The 17,450-nt window shown below is 42.9% G+C and overlaps 1 protein-coding gene across 1 annotated transcript in view; it reads right to left on the reverse strand.

Annotated features, from left to right (window-relative positions):
* TENT2 (terminal nucleotidyltransferase 2) overlaps positions 1 to 14,953 on the reverse strand; it is a 568,493-nt gene extending 553,540 nt beyond the window's left edge. Inside the window, exon 1 of the mRNA XM_069223224.1 lies at positions 14,658 to 14,953. Within this exon, the coding sequence (XP_069079325.1) occupies positions 14,658 to 14,797 (140 nt within the window). The 5' untranslated portion in view covers positions 14,798 to 14,953. The remainder of the gene's footprint in view (positions 1 to 14,657) is intronic.
* Between the last annotated feature and the right edge of the window lie 2,497 nt (positions 14,954 to 17,450).

The following is a 17,450-nucleotide window of genomic DNA, read 5'->3' on the forward strand; positions in this document are numbered from 1 at the left end:
ATATGATCTTGAATATTCACCCATTCTAATGCTGAAGAGCTCACTTTAGTTATATAATGGCCAGCCAGCCAATAGGCTGTCCACTGCAGTTTGGTTGCTAAACAGTATTAATGAAAATCTTGGGCCTCAACCCCTCCCCTCTTAGCTGGTAGTTTCAGCTTGGTTAATAGGACCATTCTTCTGCTGCAGCCCATACTAGATCTTCCAGGAGCACATCCAGCTCCCGAAAAACGATCTCTGGGATCACAGAGGGAAGGCTGACAAAGTAATAGAGTAATTGAGGCAGCATAACTATTTTGGTCAGTTCTATACAGCTCACTGTTGACAATGGTAATGTAGTTGATAGATCCAGGCTACCCTTTTTTTAAATCAACTTCATGGCATAATTGAATCCCTAGGTATCTAAACATATCCATTTTCCCCATCGCAGGCTTCCTCCACCCATGTCACTCCACTGTTACAACATTTTACAGAACAGGAATATACCAGACTTATCACAATTAACACCGAACCTTGACCCTCCTTTAAATGAATCCATGTTATTTGAGATTGGTGTCAAGTTGGAATCGATGTCTGGCACACAGAGGTACAGACTACAGGAATACAATTAAGCAAGCATGAAACTAGTAAACCGTCAACTGAGTATGCCCATACATTTCATGAATCTAAAAAGGCTTCCCAAAAATTAGAAGACTTAGCAGACCTTTAAAAGTAGAGTCCAGGTTATTCCCTTAGTAGTTTTTACATACTAATTATAATGGGAAGCACATTAATTACACACCGTATCACTTTGTCAAAATTAGGTATTCCATTAGTCATCTATTCAAATTTAGCATGTACGGTAATAATGAAAGCATGGCTGCTGTACTGTTTTGTTAGTTTATTGTAAATAAAATCCACTCTGGTCCAAATTGGATTGCTTTATAAATAACATGTTTCAGCCCCTGCGTTTGGTGGCTTTGAGGTTTTTCAAGACTTTAAAAATTTCAATGATTTAGGGCTGTGTGATGGTACAGTAAGAGCATAGTAAGTCAGGTATCGTCCCAGGGACGAGCTCTCCTGGGATTTTGGTCTCCTGGGGAGAAGAGGCCTTATGCACTCTGAGAAGTGCACCACTGTCTGCCCCCCTGATCTATGCACATGAATTGAAATGAAAGAATAATGGAATACCTAATTTTTTACAACACATGCCGATCTTAACATGTATCAAGGTGGTGATTCATATGTGTGTGTATGTGTATATATATATATATATATATATATATATATAAAAATAAATATATCGGTAGTGCAACAGAGAATCAATTCATCCAATCATGAAAGAAGGGAAAAAAAAACTAAAAAAAACACACTTCTTCTGCACACAGACTTGATCACATAAATCACCAAAATGATCTAACTCAGGTCAATTTCACACTTAACCCCCTTTGAAAACAATGCTTAAACTTGACTAAAAAGACTCAACACACACCACCCCAATGTAACATCAAATGATGCTTCCTCTAGTTTGCCTGGTGGTTGGGCATAGGGCACTGTTGAAGAGAATTAAAGAAGAACAACTTAACATTTAAGTCACTGAAAGAGTTAAAAGAATGACTTGGTATCTCAGTCACTAGAAGGCTTTGTCAAGTATGCCCATGTAATAAAACATATTTTCTGAACAAAGGGCAGAAGTAGCAACGGAAAGGGCCCATCTACTGTTTGTGAGCTGATGAATGTATTTCGCAACAAGAGTGCGCAGATACCTCCCCAATCATTGGGTTACTATGAATTTCACTGAGGTAAATTATGTCCCTTTGGCATGTCATGGCCCAGTCCTGTCCAATTCTGTTGAAGCACAATAACTATCCCGCTATCTTAAGGGGTACCAACAAAAAAGGTGTCTAAACATTTCTGCTTAGGATGGAATTTTTTGGAGAATTGTAAAAGCATATTTTTGTGCTATTTCTTTTAAGATTTTGGTCCCAAGCCTATAAGCTCAGCCCTCCCCGTTATTCAGATATGCCTTAATTGCCTCAAAAATATCAATCAAGGATGTTTAGATAGTTTGAAAAGAATGTATATGGAATTTATATTACTTGTCTGTAAGTACCTCTGTGCCAAGATTCTAGAGGAAATTAAAAAGTATGCCTCAGCAGGTAGATATAATATAATTTATATTGTGTTGTATTACCCACATCTAAAAAATTCTTGGATGCTGCAGTTTCTGTAAAATTCAATGTTGATTTTCTTTGTATTTCAAGGACAGTTAACTGCAGTACCTTTGCAAAATGTCCAAGCTTTATTCAGAATTCTTGAGTAGGTTTCAGAAGCACCAGATCAGCAGATGAAAGATAGATACTCTATGAAACCCAATTGCAATCAACCTAGGACAAACAACTAGTTAAGTGATTAGACAACATGGTTCATGCAGCAGCACTTTGCATGAGTGAATGTCTGTTTCACATTATTAACTTAAACAAAGTATCTTAACTGCAAGTAAACTTTCTTAATCATGTTAAACAATATTTTATTTTGTTATTATTATGAAAACATACAATCCCAAAGAAATCATGGAACATGATTTGTTTGTGCGGACTGCTGTTGCTGCTCGGCCCTGGGGTTGGGGAGTTTACTGTTGGAGTTTTTTTTTGTTTTTAGTCGTCTCAGGGAGCTATGTAGGTGGACATACAAAGGGCGGGGATCCAGGGGAGGGTTGGTACTATTTAACAAGCAGTTCAAGATGCAATGTTGTCAATGGCTAATAAGACACAAGGACTACTCTGTATGACCTGGAATGTTCAGGGGAAGGGATCTGCTGCAAAACATTACAATGTTTAGCTGTACCTGCAACGCAGAGGGGTACAAATAGCAATGTTACAGGAAACTCACATAATGGGGGCAGAAAGTGACCTTCTACGCCGTAGGTGGCGTTGACATCCCTGCACAACCTTCTACTGGCTTATGCAAGAGGAGCACTGATGTAGATTAGGGTCGATATGGCCCCCTCGTTGATAAGCATGGAAGGTATGTAACAGTCAATGGCAGGCTATTAGGAAAGGAGGTGACCTTGAGGAGCAACTATGCACCAAAACAGGACTAACTCAAATTTTTTCAGGCCTTGTCAGCCCCACTGGGTTTGCAGCCTGAAAACATATTTGTGGCAGACCGGTCATGCAAAAAAAATATATATATATATTCCATAAGAAGACATATTCTCTGAAATACACACGTTAAGATTTGTACCTGCTCTTTCAGCTGAATTCAGACTCAAATTCTATGAACGGTTAAAATTCTCAGCAAAATGCCTTCTGATGTAAATATCCTTTCTTTGCCAAGCCTGACACCTTTCTTTAACGACTGAAGCAGATAGAGGCGTACAGTTGCAGGGGTGTGGAATTTAATAAAATATATATTTATCCATGGGACAAGTTGCTTCTTTAATTGACTTGTCCTGTAAAAAAATCTACTTGTCCCTTTGGTGACATGTAGTGCGGCAACAAATTATGGCAGCAATCTCATTAGGTAAAAGCTCTGATAACAGCCTCTCCGATTATGCCAGGGGTACTACTATAGTATGGCTTAAATACTTGCAATTTCAATCCCTACTATAGCAATTTCCTTATTTTGTCACCTTTCCGCAGATCTACATACTGGAGCTTATGGAAGAAGTAAGCAATAGTTACAGGGCTGGAATACCTTTGAGTCTGCAAACCTACTAACTTGCATGTTTTAAGGATTTTCACCAGCTTTTCTCTAATCTTTTCCCATAATGAGAAAGGCTGCAAATTTACACCTGTCAGTGACAGAAGTAGAAGTTCTTCCAGGGTTGGGAAAAAAGTAGTTGGAGGGAAGTGAACTTGTAAACGCTCAACAGGATTTTCACATGAGCAAATCTACACATGCAAATTTGCTTGTGCTAAAATACAGTTTACAAATATTTTCTAGGAGTACGATTTCCTGGTTTACTTCTGTAAGTTTTGTGAATTCATGAAAGCCACTAATTTAAAGACATTCACCAGGGGTGTACTTTTGTGATTTTCTTTAATAATTGGGTCCCTAATTAGGTCAGGCGTTAACAAAGACATTTTATTTTTATTAAACTTCTATTTCTCTACGAGTTGACTTTACTGTGAGTGATCGAATTCTGCTCTTCCACAAGGAGCATATTGGCACACAAAGTAGTGTTGTGTGGTGCCAGGAACTACTGTGGCATTCAGTTGCATAATGAAACTGGAGGGGGTCCCCCTGCAAAGAATATGGAGGGGCGCCCTCTCCAGACTCACTCGGGGCAGGTGCTGTACTGAGGGGACCCCTGGGGGCGGAGGGCAGTGCCTTTGTTATGCCACTGGTGGCAATGTGTGCTTTTGGGACCAAAAAGTTTTTTTTTCTTTTTGCCAGTGTTTGTTCTAATGGTGAGGGCCTGGTAGCTCCCACAGCAATAAAGTGTTACAAAAGCCATGTCAAAACAAGACATGCATTGACAAAACTGAAAAGCTGACCTAAAATCGTTAGATCGGTTGGCTTTGCCAGTGTTTGTTTATTTTTATGCTTCTCATAATCTTGTTAAAAATTGTTACACTGATAATTTCATTAGGAACATATTTTGGAAATACTAGCATGCATCAATACATTTTACTAAATGACGCATCAAAGAAATTACACCTAAAATTCCATAGTAGCAAAATATTTTATTTCCTACTTAACTTTTACTGAACATTTTATTTTGAAAGCAAAGATTCATAACTCTTGCTTACAAGCTTCTGTAAACATCTGGGTCTAATCAGAGAGCATTCTGGGAGCATTATACTTAGCCTCATATTGTTACACTTTTCAAACGTGTGCATACACTTTTTTTTTTTTTTTAATTTGTTTACTAGAACAACTGTCAGCAGTGAAGTGTGACCTTTAAACATTTATTTACAGCGCTCGCCCTAATAAGGAAGGCATTAACATATGGACACACATATCACCTCAACTGCAGACAGTTACCTTCTCTGTAAACTGGCAGCCAGACGGTCTGTGCTGTAGGGGGTTGGGCCTACTTGTCCCAAGAACAAACTAAACATGAAAACGTGTTGCCCTTGACCCCAAACAGTATGCCCAGGACGTCGAGCAATAGGAATTCTACATCTCTGCTGTTAAGCGAACAGATCAGTGTTGTGTGGCATGGCTTGGAAGCCAAAGATGGGAGACGTGTGACTCTAGTGCTCAGCTCTGGCCCAGTGACTTATCCTTGATAAAGCGGTGCACATCCAACAGAGGGGGCTATGTTGACTGCTGTTACCCGGTTTGAGGAGCAAGGCTGCGTTGCTGAGAGGGAAAAGCTGGGCACAGGGGAGTGCGGCTGCCAGACCTGCACTGCACATAGAGGCGGCCTGGAATCCGCATGGGGACCGCAAAAACAGAGAAAGCAGTGAACAGCTTGCTCCCAGGAGATGGCGGAGCTAGCCTCTGGAGCAACTGACCTGCTGAGGTGGCTGAGACAGATCTCCACACCAGGGCCCCTGAGAGAGGCACAGAATCATGTGAAAGGAGCAGCAGAACCAGAGACTGAGCAGGAAGACCATTGAGCGGCTCAGCAGCAATGCAGCGACAAGGGCAAATGGAGTTGGCCGGAGCCAGACAGTGAGAGCGCAGAGCACTGAGGAGCAAGGAAGAGGAGTGCCATGTCACATCGGCGGAGCTCGGGCAGCGATTACCATTCTACCGTCTGGGGTCACGAGACGGACTGTGGCTGGAGTGGGAAGGCCCCACCCTCACCCTGGGACAGGTAGACAAGGACTCCTGAGATTGTCCTCGCTGAGAGCGGCAGTAGGAGTACCCCATGCCTCCACACGTAGCCGCAGAGTACTTTTTTGTCAGTCCTGGCCCTTGCCTAAAATAGCACAGGGTGTTTGAGTGTGGCACAGGCTCTCAGGCCCCAGTAGTGGTGTATTTTTAAAGACGCGTTGCTGTCTTTTGTGGGTCTCCAATTCTCAAGAAGGCAGCCCTCCCAAACACACAGGTAAGGAAAAACTGGACTAACGTTGACAAAGTATAGTGATGTTCAACTGTAGCCCAAAATCTTCTTGTATTGGAGGGGTCTAGATGTTTCTTGCAGCCTTTCACGGAGGATCGGAGAAGTAAAGTTTAGGAGTATCAATTCTGTGGCAGAGCCTCACGCTCCTAGGGACATACGTTACAGGGCAGTGAAGAGGCTGGGCAGAGGTGAAAAGTGAGACAATTGACGTACCCACATGAATAAATACAAGTGACTCTTATAGACGTTGGTGGGTCCTGTATCACAAAATAGGCTGGCGAAGGGGGATGACGCAATGATGCTTGCTCGACCACAAAGAGACACACTAGTGCGACACCTTACAGTAGTCATGGTTTTCAAAATTTCGCCCTATGCCCATGGATTGTAGGGATCCAACTTCTGCTAGACACGAGGAAGCCACGAGTTAAACACTCATATGTTATTTCTGATGCACCTGATTCCCAAGAGACTATGTCTGATGAGGCTGAGGAAGTGGACAATATGCTGTCATCTATGCAATTATAATTTGATAAAATACTGTCAGCCATTGTGGACACCAAAACTGACCTCAGGAAAGATATTAGTGCTGTTGCTGCCAGCCGAGCACCATAAATTGGCAGAGTGCGCGAAGGCAGAGCCAGGGATTGAAGAAGTCTGCCCAACACAGAAAGACCATACCCAGCAGGTTGCGGCGCTGGTAGTGGGTGCATTCTGGAATAAAGAGCAGAAGACCACAACAGACAGAACAATGTAATCATAGTAGGGCTACCGGAAGGAATGGAGAGAGATAATATGGTGTCATTCCTCGAGAATTGGATGAAGACACTTTTTGCCCTGAATCACCTAGCTTCCCTTTTTTTGGCACTGAAAGGGGCCACCAGGGTCCCCACTTGTCCCCTTGCAGGCCATCACGAACAGTGGTTTCTAAGCTATTACACTTCAGGACAGACACACACTGTTGCGGAGCGCCCGTATGTAAGGCCCCTACCAAATCGGTAATGGAAAAGTAACCTTGTTCCCAGACTACACAGCCGCAGTCCAAATCAAGAGAGCTTCCTACACTGAGGTAAAAAGTGCCCCAAGAAAAGAGTGCATTCAATATTCTCTAATGTTTCTAGCCAAATTAAAAATGTTGTTAGTGGGCAAAATGCACTTTTGTGAAGACACCCCCCCCCCGCCCCAAGGGGCATGGGACTGACTGCCTGGGTAGAGAAGCAACATAGACCAACGGAAGGCCAGCACTGCCCCTAACAAGAGAACGTTTAGGCCCAAAGGTGGAGGCTCCTTGCGGAGCTGACCAGGATGGAGCGGCAGCCCTTCAGGTGGCAGCTGGGCTTATGCAGCAACATGGCTCGGACCAGAAGTTGGGGTCAGCCTCAGGGGGCTCCACAACAGACTCTGAAACAGAAAAATCAACACAGGAAGAGGATGTACTTCAGGTGTCAACAAAATTATTTGATATCCCATCCACACGCACCTCCTAACTAACCAAGTTTCGACCAGCTGGCAACACAAATCCACGGTTCTCTGACTATACATGCCACAGCCTTGGAGATGATGGTTGAGAATGAACCAGACTCCCATGCGGTTCTCCACACCTGGGTGATGGGGTTTCTGCTCCACATTGTGCCTTAACACAGCACAGCAAGTGCCCAGTAGGACATTTGAATACCGGACACTCCTTGCATCCGATGTAAGTACACCATGAAGGAGGTGACCTTGGGGAGCATCTATGCACCAAACAAGGACCAACTCACATTTTTTCAGGCCTTGTCAGCCCCACTGGGTTTGATGAGGCAGGGGGGCCTTCTTTTGGGAGGCGACTGTGTTGACGATGTCCTCCTGGACCGCTCAACACTACCTTTGCAGGGGGCCCTGGCACACAAACTAGCAGCAAGGTTAAGAGACACTGCTCCAATGGATGTCCAGCGAATCCAGGAACACGATTTTTCATATTTCTCACATATACATTATCTTCACACCAGACTGGATTGATTGTTGTGTTCAGAGAGGTTGTGTTGATATGCGAGATCCACAGAATATTTGGGGCACATCCTCCCAGATCACTGCCCTCTCCTTTTGACGCTTGACCCGCTGGTTGACATATCAGCGGTTTCCCTGAGGCTGCTCCAACCTATGGCGCTCAAGGACGATAGCCATGGGGAGTTCTTGCGCACAGCCAATGCGGCGTACCTTGCAGCAAACCAAAGGTCTGCATTGCTAATCCTAATAGAACAGGAGGCCTTTAAGGGTGTGCTTCGAGGCAAAGTCTAGGTCAAACAGCAGGAAGTTACATGGAGAACTATAAACACTTAAATCTACCATACATAACTTACAAACGGCCAGTGTTAAAACCCCTCTACCCAAAGCCCAAAAAACAACACATAGTGGACAGGCTGATCTGCCATGACTACAAGACTTACGTGGCTAAAGCTCGCAATGAGGAGGGTAAATCCAGGAGGCCACTATCATGCCTCATCCATCCATAGTTACATGGCACACCCATCTTACATTTAACTACTACTACCGGGACACACATTTACTCGCTGGGACCCATTAATGATTAATTTTGGATCTACTACGAGAACCTCTAGGGGCGTCTGGAAGCCCTGCCTGAGTATCCAGAGTAGATTCCTAGACTGTGTGCAGCTCCCAACTCTGTCTCCTAATGTGTTAACATGTAGTAAAGTGTTGGCAAACAGAATCCTTCCCCACAAACAGACACTCATTCACAAAGACCAGAATGGATTCATTCTGAACTGTGGCACATCCTTCAAATTGTGAAGGCTGTTCCCTGTATTATATCATCTCAGAGTGCAAACCAAACTCAGCACCATGCTCGTATCGGTAGACCTCAAGAAGGCATTTGACTCCATGCAATGGGATTTCTTATTATAGGTCATGACAGAGATGGGCCAGAGAGAAGTGTGAGTTAAGTAGATAACAATGCTTTATACCAAGGCGACAGCCATGGTGAGGACAGAATCTACAATTTCCTTCAATTATGAAATTTTTAGAGGGACAAGACAGGACTGCCCATTGTCACCTTTATTGTTTGCCCTGGCCATAGAACCATTAGCAGCACTGTTCTGAGGTGAGGGCAACGGGGCAGAATAGTGGTAAATGGACACCAACATATATATCTCGTTGTACGCAGATAACCTCCCCTTGTATATAGGGGATGGCCAAAGAGAGCCCCATGATGCAATCACTCGCCTTGAGGAATATGGGAGGGTGTGAGGCCTACGTCTGAACCGAACAAAGACATGCCTGTTCCCCTGTGTAAAGGGAACTCCATGCCCACAGAATGTTCCCCTGGGTCTCTGGTTTATAACCTCCTCCTTTAAGTATCTAGGCATACATGTATACCATTCTCTTGAGGACTTGCAAGAGGGGAATCTGGGGGATGTATACCACGCTCTTAAAGGTCGTGTTTCCTTCTAGAGATCTCTATGATTGTCATTAATGGCAAGGATTGCCATTCCCAAAATGGTGATGACCCCTCACTTTTTATATTTTTTTCCCAAATGTACCGATCAGTATACCTGTACAGGCAGGCTGATGTTATGCTTTGTGAATTAATATGGACTGAGGAAGACGTTGGGTATCACTTGAGATATTGCTGTGCACATGGGGGGGGATTTTGGGTCACCAGACTTCAAACTTTATTATTTGGCAGCACGGCTGCAGTGAATAGCTAAATGGCTTGATGACTCCCAACAAGGTGCTTTGGACATGATGGGATTATCTCCCTACCAAGGCCTTTTACTGCCTCGGTTGCTACCACAGGATGTGAACATCCGACTATTCTGTTAAAGGGTGCCTTGTATGCTTGGAGAAGGTGCCAAGGTAGGACCTGAAAGGAGCTCACCTATACCCCCAGAGCTAGCATATGTAGGCCTCCCACATGGCATCCCAGTAACCTGTTTCACTGCTGCCAGACTCTGACTCAACAGATGTAGGACTAAGGGAGGTGGGGGATTGCTTTCAGATGGACTCGCTTACTCCACTGGGGGATCTCATGGACCAGTACACACTGCCCAGTGGTCACATTTCTGAATGAGGCATTGGTGTGAATCTTTGCAGACTTATGGAATCATAAGCAGGAGGAGCCCATTAAACATGCTAAGTTACAGTTCCTGCCGTCTACTGATTCTGCTCGACGGCTGATTAATTGGTTCTATAGATCACAAAGTGACATGGGACAAAAGCCCTTTACAGTCCCAAGGACTAAATGGGATGGTATCCTGAGGAAAGAGATCTCGGACAGGGATTGGAGAAAGATATTGCCCTATCCCAGAAAGGTCTCCGTAACACTAGACTCAAATATATACAATTTAACTTCCTCCATATTACTCATTTAACACCTCAGACTCCAAGTAATATGGTGGTGATTCACGGGGATGCCAACTCAATGCAGATTTATGTCACATGACATGGAGCTGCCCTACCCTCCAAGTGTTCTGGCAATCAGTTCCTCAATGGTTGGACCTTACACTTGGACGCACTGTTCCAAGCAGGGTCAGCACGAATGGAGAGAGCGGCCATAAAGAGACAGAGGAGGAATCATGTGACGACCAGGTATAACTGCTCTAACTAGGTCATGCTGCATAGTACCAATGCTGCCCCAAATATCCCACCGGTGGAATCACAGACTTATCTCATAGCATACAATGACATAAATACCTATAGGTAGACCATAGCTTGATGAGTAACGCTGACCTCCCCAGATACCGCTCACAGCTTCTTTTTCCTGAGACACCATAGTTTGATCTAAGGTTTTCTTTTTTTGTTTCACTTGGTTTTCTCTGAGCTGGCTACAACATCAAAGTTTTCGCCTCCCCCCCCCCACAATAAAATGCTACTACCATACTAGAACTTCAAGTGACTCCCCTTTACCCACACTACTCATCATACGGAGTCACGTCAGATGCACAGACTAACACCACTGAAGAACCAACCATATTTTGTTCCTCATTTGGCAGATACCTACAGGAAATGGAAGTTTTAGGAGGCACTGTAGTTTGATGTACTATATGGTGGTCATATCCGCAGAAAATCGAGAACTATGAGTTAATGTTATGATGTGTGACCTCTGAGATTGATGATTTTCAAATATGCCAAGACTGTATTGATAACATGTTGGTGGATATGTATAAACTGAAATTATTAACATGTGATAAGAATTAAGAAATGCGAATAAAGATATCTTTTTTTTTTTTTAAACAGATCAGTGTTGTGGTACATGATCAATACAAGGTCCATTCACCAGCATATGTATACAGTAAGTTTGGCAGTAGAAAAGCATTTTCAAAGTACAGGTGACAAGGCAGTTCGTGCCATAGTTCAAGCCCACATTTTGAGATAAAACCTTACATAAAAACTATTTATAACCCGGGCTCAACAGTTATCTGATAATATACATTTATATATTCCTCTAGTGTACAATAAGTTAGTAAATGATTGTCGCCATTTAAGTTCTCTACTTCAAGGTAACAAAGTCTTCATCTCGACATTGTCAATGTGTTATTTAACCATCATCTGCACTAGTTCCTTGCATAACACAGGGCAACTGGATAGCAGCAGAAAATGATAGACTTCAAAAAGACCATTCAGTAAGAGTAAAAGCATGGAGTTAAAAGCAGTGCCAGCAGGCTGATAAGGATTCTATTTCTTAAAATGCATCACGTTTGGGATCCAGTCCATTAGATGATGTAGAAATGACCAACATTTACAAAATAAATATTATAAACGTTGCATCATTTCGGAAGGAGCACGGTTTATGTCACAGGTGCAACCCTAGCACTGTGCTTGAATTTAGGCTAGCCCTATCATATTTGGGGATCCACATTAACAAGGGGGCAATTGTGCCATCCAAATACCAGGTGTGAGGAATTTCTGTTGCCTGATGCCCAGGACATATTGCTTGGGTCAAGGGCATACAAGTTTCAATGTTTTCTTTGTCCAATAGACAAGTAGATCTAGGCCCCTTAAGCACAAACCCTTTGGCTGTATCAATCTCCAAAAGGACTGTCTGCTACTAAAGCAAGGTTTATATTTATGTGTGGAAATAGTTCAAACTTGCAAATGATTCATTAATGCAAAATCCCTTACTATTAAGGCCAGCACTGTAACGAAATGTAGACTCAACGTGTATTACCGACAGTAGCTCCAATATAAAACAAGCATTTGCAATGCAATAAGTTTCGCATTTTCTTGAGTTAGGGCTATTGGCGTTGTAAATTCAGAACTGGACTTTTCTTGCCACATAAAATTGGTCAACCTTGTCTCACAATTTCATCTTTTCCTGCCATGTTGTGGTGATCACTGGCGGCTACAGACATAAAAAAATCACAGGCCCTTGGTGAGAGACGAGAAGATGACTGCAATACCTCGTGTTGTGTAAACAGCTGAACAGAAATGAGAAAATAAGGCTCGAAAAGTATTTACTTTTTATTTTGACAGAATGAAAAGTCTTGCAAGCATTCTTGCCTTGTATTTCAAGAAGAGCACCCTGAGATAATGTATGGCCCCAATAAAGGAAATAAGCAATGCCCTGTGTGCAATGTCATGAGTGCTGGCAGGGTGGGGCTCTGGAGGGAGGGGGAGAGGGGGAGAGATAGGGAGAGAGATTTCACATCATTGCTTCTAGGTTTAGCTACATTCTACCAGAAAGGGCATATTGTGGCTTTTGTGAGCTAAATAACCGGATGTTCTTTTGTAAAATCAGCTTATTTTATGAGCCAGAGGTAAATGAGGACAGCACTAGAATAAAGACAAAACAAATGTCCGTGACATGAGAGGAGGTGGGATTAACGGAATGCTGCAATAAAACGCAATACAGCTACCAGCCTAAAACACTCACAGTGAAAGGGGGGCACCAAAGAAATAACAAAAATAGTCTGTCACACAATAGATAAAGAAACCAAAGTGGAATAATACAGATGTTGGTCACTACTCTGATACAGAAAAAGGCAGAGCTGACCGCTAGCATGCAAGAATTTTTGAAGGACACTGCAACCAACAAATGAAATTGCTTTAAGCCATAAGAAATATACTAAAAGTACACACAAGGTTGAAAGCTTACGCTAAACCTAAACATGTAAACTTGTTACTAGAATTTACCAATTTGAGGCTACTTCTAATCCTCACAGAATTCTCTCTTATTTTTCAAAAAAGCCTGAAAGCAAGATTGTTTTTTTTTCCTTTCAAAAGAAAATGCGAATTTAAAAAATTACAACTTGGAAAAAACGTTTTGCACAGCTTTCACTCAAATGTACATACTATTTTTCTGTTTAAGTAAAATGTTTTGATGCATGCCAATATTTAAAATAAAAACATAAGGGTGAGAGTGTAAAACCATAAAAGGGCAACATAAATATAAGTAGGGGGCTCAGGGCCATATGTACGAAAGCTTTTTCCCATAGACACAGAATGGGTAAAATCCTTTGGTACATCTGGCCCCTAATTCTTAAAGAAAGATACAAAAGTGCAACCATTGATATAGGTCCTTGCATTGGTGCAGATGTACGAGTTTCAAGAATATGCAAAAGTTTACCGACGTATGTCTGGAAACAGTTCTTATAGTGAACATTTGTGAATTTTATTTTTGTATGAGAAAATAAACGGTCACAGGTTTGAATCCCCGCAGATCCACTCAACCTTTCATCCTTGTCAGGTTGATAAAATGAGTACCATTGAGTTGGGAAACAGTAAACATTGTTATTTCAGTGACAAGGATCCCCAGGGAGAACATTTGCTTCACAAATACATGTTAAGTTATATTTGTTCAGGTAAGACTCTGAAGAGTGATCACCCCTCCACCCCTGGAAGGAGTTTTACTCCTGAACCTTTCCAAGCGTGGGAAGATGATTGGAGAGGAGTTTGTGAATGCCCTTCAAAATACATCTTAGTGGTTGTGCAACGACTCACGGTGCATTCCAATTCTGGACCTACTGCTTCCCACCTACCTTCGCCCGTTTATGTAGTTTTGCAGATATTTGTTAAAATCGGAGTCCTATTAGAATACAAACTCTGGCGTAATATGAGCTGATCAGACAGCCTGTTTTCAGAGCATCCATATAAGAACACTGTCAATGTATCACCTCACTAGATGACACTAAAAGAGGCAAGTGTATTTTTTATTTAGAGGACAAGAGCATTTCTAAAGCAACTCCACCTGGGCAATTAGATGCTTTGTAAAATTCCGCACCCCTGAAATACTCTACCATCTTGAGAAAGTCTTTCCCTGTCTGGCTCCAACGACCAGGGGGAAATCAGAAAACGCGTATGTTTAACAAAAAAATGCAACATGCTACAAAGTACCCTGCATTTCGCCACTTGGATCATAGTTTTCCAAAGGTGTCACGAAACCATCAGCATACCCTTTGGTAAGTAGCCAAAGTTTTGCTATGATTTGTGAAGATTTGCAAGTCCTCGGTCTCTCTTGACCAGTAGCTTGACCCCGTCACATTTATCAGAAGAATTCCACCTATAATAACCCCAGGACTCGCCATCCTACGAAATTTCCCAAGCACTTCTTGTGAGATCTTAACCCACAAGTCCCATGGAGTCTCTCTAAGCAGACCTCCTGTATTACCCAGTCAGCCGCAAACATCCCTATTCTTTTTACACTGTTTATCCAGATGGTCCTCACCTTTTGTTCTTCAACTCCATGAGCTGTTGCTGGTGCTGGGCAATAATGGCAGGGCCCAGCGCCAGGGGTAATTTGCCCAGAAAGTCGCCGACCGGCGCAGGGTAGGGTGCGCGGCCCAGCTTCGGGGAGTTTGGATACATCCTCCTCGCCACAGCCTGGCACGCACATCAGGAGTGACAGTGCTAGGAGCGCCGCAGCCCAGAGGGCTAGGAATGACTGCAGGCAGACCCTGAGAAGCAGTCCTGCCGTCACACTCAACACCCAAAACAGAACTCAACGAAAGATGGCGAAAAACTGAAAGGCAAGAGCGCAGGCGCGCAGGCCAGGCACGCTCAAGCTAGAAACAGAGAAAGGGGACTGTGGGCAACGTCATAAAAGGGACACTACAATAGAAGGAAAGGCGCGTCCCGTCACGGGAGGCTAAAGCAGCATCTGTCTTGTTTGGTGCATGAGGTCCAACAGAAGAGAAACTTAGTTTCCGAAACGCCAGCAAATACAATTCCAGCGGTCTCAACCAAAGATGCAATGAAAGACTAAACCTTTTTCATGTTCAACAGCGTGTTTTAGTGAACAAGAGTAAATAACAGTTTGTAGTAACGAACACAAAATTCTTATTACGTTGTCTTGCCATTGGGAAATGGCCGCGTCATGTCGCCGCTTTCCCCCCCCCCCCGGGGGCTTGAGACCGTTTGTTCCTCTTTAGTTTCAATGATGAGAGCCAAACGCGTCCTCCACAAGTACATACACAAGGCAGCCATCGGGTAATGAGTTGACGTCAATGAAGCACCAGTGCTGGGAAAGTAACAACAATTACTTACTCAACGTAACTTATATTTTAGCTCTCAGGATCGGGCACTATGTATTAAAAACGTAATTCACGAAAATAGCTCCTACCGTGACATCGTTTTTTTATCACAGTAATCAACTTTCTAACCATAGACTTGCCACGCATATGTACTGATACCTGATTCTTATGATTTATTGTTGAGTAGTATTCGGTTTATATGTTATTATCACGATGGTTACAGATTTTTGAAAACGCTTTTTTCCTCTCCTTCAATTCTTGCTGGATGGATCCGGAAGGTAGGCGGGATGCAGGGTGACGCTTTCGAGGGAGTTGGGATCGGAGCGGTAAGGTTTCGCTAAAAGGTAAAGGAGACCATGACTGCCCGGCAGCGTGAACTGCCCCCGTGGATGTCTGTGGCCAAGGGAGATGCTGCAGGCGACAAAGACAAAGCTAGTTTTAAAGCCAATGCGTTTGAGGACGGTCTTCCAATGCTGAAATTCCCCGGTAGCATAATTTACAGCTATGAATCAAGTGACTGCTCCTTCCTGTCTGAGGACATTAAAATGAGCCTTCCTGATGGTGCTGCGGTCGGATTCGACATCGAATGGTCTCCAATCACCTCAAAAGGAAAAGTAGGGAAGGTTGCCTTGGTTCAGCTTTGCATATCTGAGAAGAAGTGCTACTTGTTCCATATCTATTGTATGTCTGGCTTCCCCAAGGGCTTGAAAAGACTGCTAGAAGATGAAACTCTAAAAAAGGTTGGTGTAGGAATTGAAGGAGACCAGTGGAAGATATTAAGTGACTTTGACATCAAATTGAAGAGTTTCGTTGAGTTGAGTGATATTGCAAACCAAAAGCTGAAGTGTAAAGAAAGATGGAGTCTAAATGGATTGATTAAGCACCTCTTCCGGAAACAGATTTTGAAGGAAGATAGTGTTCGTTGTGGTAACTGGGACCAGTTTCCACTCAGTGATGACCAGAAGTTGTATGCTGCTACCGATGCTTACGTTGGATTACTGATTTACCAAAAGCTTGAAAACATGATAAATTAGGAATCAACCATACGGCCCAACAATCATAGAAAGACAATTACACTAACGAAGAGGACATAAAGAGACAATTCAACCTAGTTGGCTACTTTGCAAGAAGAGAGGTGGAGTGTAAACACATGAATTAATTGTATAAATTTTATATTGGCATCACAATATGAGTTTGTAACATTGTTTATCTTTGATTTCTTCCACACTAGTGAATGTGATATCGAGGAGTGTTAAACGTAAACTTACCTTCACTTTTTAAGGGTTTGATGAGCGCACATTATTTTTTTTTGTTCATTAAGGATGTGATTAGTTTCTGAATGCATTTTATAATTATTCTATAGATGGAGGGGCATATTATGTCATTACCTCTTGTCTTGTCAAATATTTTGAGAGTTCTCTCAGTGAGACAACATTTTAGTTTTCTTTAATGGGGGGGTGACTTCGGGCATCCATTGTGCCGTGCAAGGTTTTGTGTGCCAAGCACAAGGGTTTAAATTCTATCCTATATTTGATGAGTAGTGTGTTGAGTGATTTTAATGTTGGGCTGAAATAACCAGAACATTTCGAGCTGAAAATGATTTGGGCGCCAACGTTTTATGTTCTTTGGAGCTTGCTCGTTGTTTGAGCTGGGAGTGCAGTTGTCAATAAGTGAGAGGGCCACAGCGATGACAATGGTGATTCAGTCTGGGAATATTTAGTACGGACAGCAATTTGCAGAGGTAGGAAAACACGATTGTTTCTATAGAGAAACCTGAGTAGAGAAGGATAATTTGGTGTCGGCGATTAGTCCGAAGTTTTAGACTGAATTAGGAGCGGATGAGAACGTAGCAAGGGAGGCCCCATCACAAAGAGTCTGTTTTTCAGGAGACTTGAGCAGGATCTCAGTTTTAGTGCTGTCAAGCAGAGGCCGTTTTTTGGCAGCCGTGTTAGCTCTTGTTGGATGCAGCTGTGTCCTTTTTCTGATTC

The sequence above is a fragment of the Pleurodeles waltl genome, chromosome 1_1 (genome assembly GCF_031143425.1).
Source record: "Pleurodeles waltl isolate 20211129_DDA chromosome 1_1, aPleWal1.hap1.20221129, whole genome shotgun sequence".
NCBI classification, from domain to species: domain Eukaryota; kingdom Metazoa; phylum Chordata; class Amphibia; order Caudata; family Salamandridae; genus Pleurodeles; species Pleurodeles waltl.